The 2,134-nt window shown below is 42.4% G+C and overlaps 1 protein-coding gene across 1 annotated transcript; it reads right to left on the reverse strand.

Moving 5' to 3' along the window:
- Positions 1–613: 613 nt before the first annotated feature.
- Positions 614–2,134, reverse strand: LOC106633421 (the record flags this gene model as incomplete). Its single annotated transcript, XM_014337060.1, is given in 1 exon segment — positions 614–2,134. A coding segment is annotated over 1 exon segment (1,521 nt), but the record flags the coding sequence as incomplete, so codon positions are not given.

Below are 2,134 nucleotides of genomic sequence, written 5' to 3' on the forward strand. Positions count from 1 at the left end.
CAAGAATGGAAATTTAGAGAGGATGGGTGTAGTAGACCACTACCTATAAAAGTAGGGGCCCCAGAAGGTCCTGTGGGCTTGCCTTTAGTTGAGCTTAACCTCAGCATGGGGCACTTTTTGTCCATTTTTCATCTATGCTGCAATTAGTATGCTCTTGACACGTCTGGTGAGGGACAGAAAAACTGACAAATGAACCAAAACTGGGGAAAAGCTAAGGAAAACAAATAACCTGTGGATGGAAACATGGGCAAGAAATGAGGAACCAGCAGACATGGGGAAAAAGGGCAGAAGAAACACAGAGACACACAAGGAACAACACGCAGACAGACCAGCAAGGAGCAGAAGGAAGCACACACTAAATATACACACAAGGTAAAGAGTAGACAACAGGAGGGAGACACAGCTGAACCTAATTAGACATGACGATGCAGGGAGGAAGCAAAACAGATACGTTGACAAAGGACAAGGACTATCAAAATAAAACAGGAAGCTTGACAGCAAATTTAAAAAAAAACCTAGAGGTAGGACTCAGGGAACACGTAGTGACAGAGGACACCAACTCTAGACGTATAAGCTAAAGCGCAGTGACTGGGGAGACATAGGCAACAGAGACTTAACACAGGCAAGGATAAATACCAAGGGAAGAAGAACTAAGATCACTAAGACTTAAGAAATAAGGATAACCAAGATCATTGTATACTGTCAAGCTGAGTTCTTCAATGTTCTCTAGGGAGATTTTATATTTTTTGGACAAAATTTTGTTCCAGATCTTTTGGCTAAGCCTCTGTACAATGAAGTCAGTTGTTCCTGAATGCCATGTCGTCGTCTCATTTAGTTCGGCCATACTGTGTATTACCAGATCTCTAGTGAATTTTTCCACAAGTTCCCAGTACTCGTCCCAGTTTTTAGATACACTGAGTACTCTTTTTGGTAATCCCAGCAGGTGTTTGGTGAAGATTGGAACAGTAATGTTATCAAGCTGCTCCCTCAGACTAAAAATCAAATATTTTTCCTTGCATTTGTGTGTTTTGCAAAGATCCTTTAAAATGGCCTGGTGGATATTTTTTAGGCTTTTTGGAGATAGATCCAAATGTTTGTCATTAATTTCTGGCCACATTTTCTCAAGCAGGCGATCACCAATGCAGTCAGGGGTGAGGCGCTCTGTGAAGAGCTTGTGTTTAGAGGCGACGTTGTCTATGGCCTTTGAAACCACCATCTGAATAACTTTGTTGACACACAACTTTTCCTCGCTCAGAGAATCAGATAGTGGACTGATCTGACAAGAAGTTAAAGACTCACTGTCACTGAGGAATCCCTGAAATCTGGGGGTTGCCTCATCTTTCAGTCCTCGACTTTCTGTTTCATCTCTGTAGCTTGAGTTGTCTACAGATATGCAGCCTACAACTGGTTGAGCCTCCAATCCCTGGTCTTCTACAGAGCTTTCACTTAGAGAATCAGACAGCGGACTGATACTAGAAAAAGTTAAAGACTCAGTGTCAGACTCAGGTACTTCTAGCTTCACATTGTTTTCCAGGAGACAAGATTCTGTTTTGTCAAAGTCTTTTGTATCAGCTGTGAAGTTTTTCTTCATACAGCTCTTTTTTGGCTTTGCTGTGTCTATTGTTTCGAGTTGTGTGTTTGAATTACCCACAGATATGCAGTCTAGGGCTGCTTCAGCCTCCAGTCCTGGAGTTTCTAAGTTTTCATTATCACGGTGGTCATCCACAGAGCTTTCATTCAGGATGCTGTCCTTTGCTCCTGTATCCTCTGTTTTCTCGGGGCAGTCTGTGCCCATGGACTGAAGACAGACCTCAGAGGTCTGCATGGAGGTTGGATCTCCATTCTCTGTGGGTTCCCTAGTTGATCTCACTAACATTTTACAAAACTTCAGCATGTCTGTTAACAAAGTGGAAAGCAGATGAAAGTCACAGTACTCTGGTTTGAACGGTACCAGAGATTGCCACTGTGGTACAATTGTACCAAAAAAGTGGTTGATGAGTAACTCCCAAGTTTCCACTGAGGTGTAAGTGAGTGGAGTATTCATGTTAAAGTCTGTACTATTTAAACTCTGAATTGGAGAAGTGGGATTCATTTGATGTGTAGTTGGAGTTGTGCTAGACATGTGTGCTGTTTG

This window comes from Haplochromis burtoni, unplaced genomic scaffold (assembly GCF_018398535.1).
Source record: "Haplochromis burtoni strain Fernald_Lab_line unplaced genomic scaffold, NCSU_Asbu1 Contig_164, whole genome shotgun sequence".
NCBI lineage: Eukaryota > Metazoa > Chordata > Actinopteri > Cichliformes > Cichlidae > Haplochromis > Haplochromis burtoni.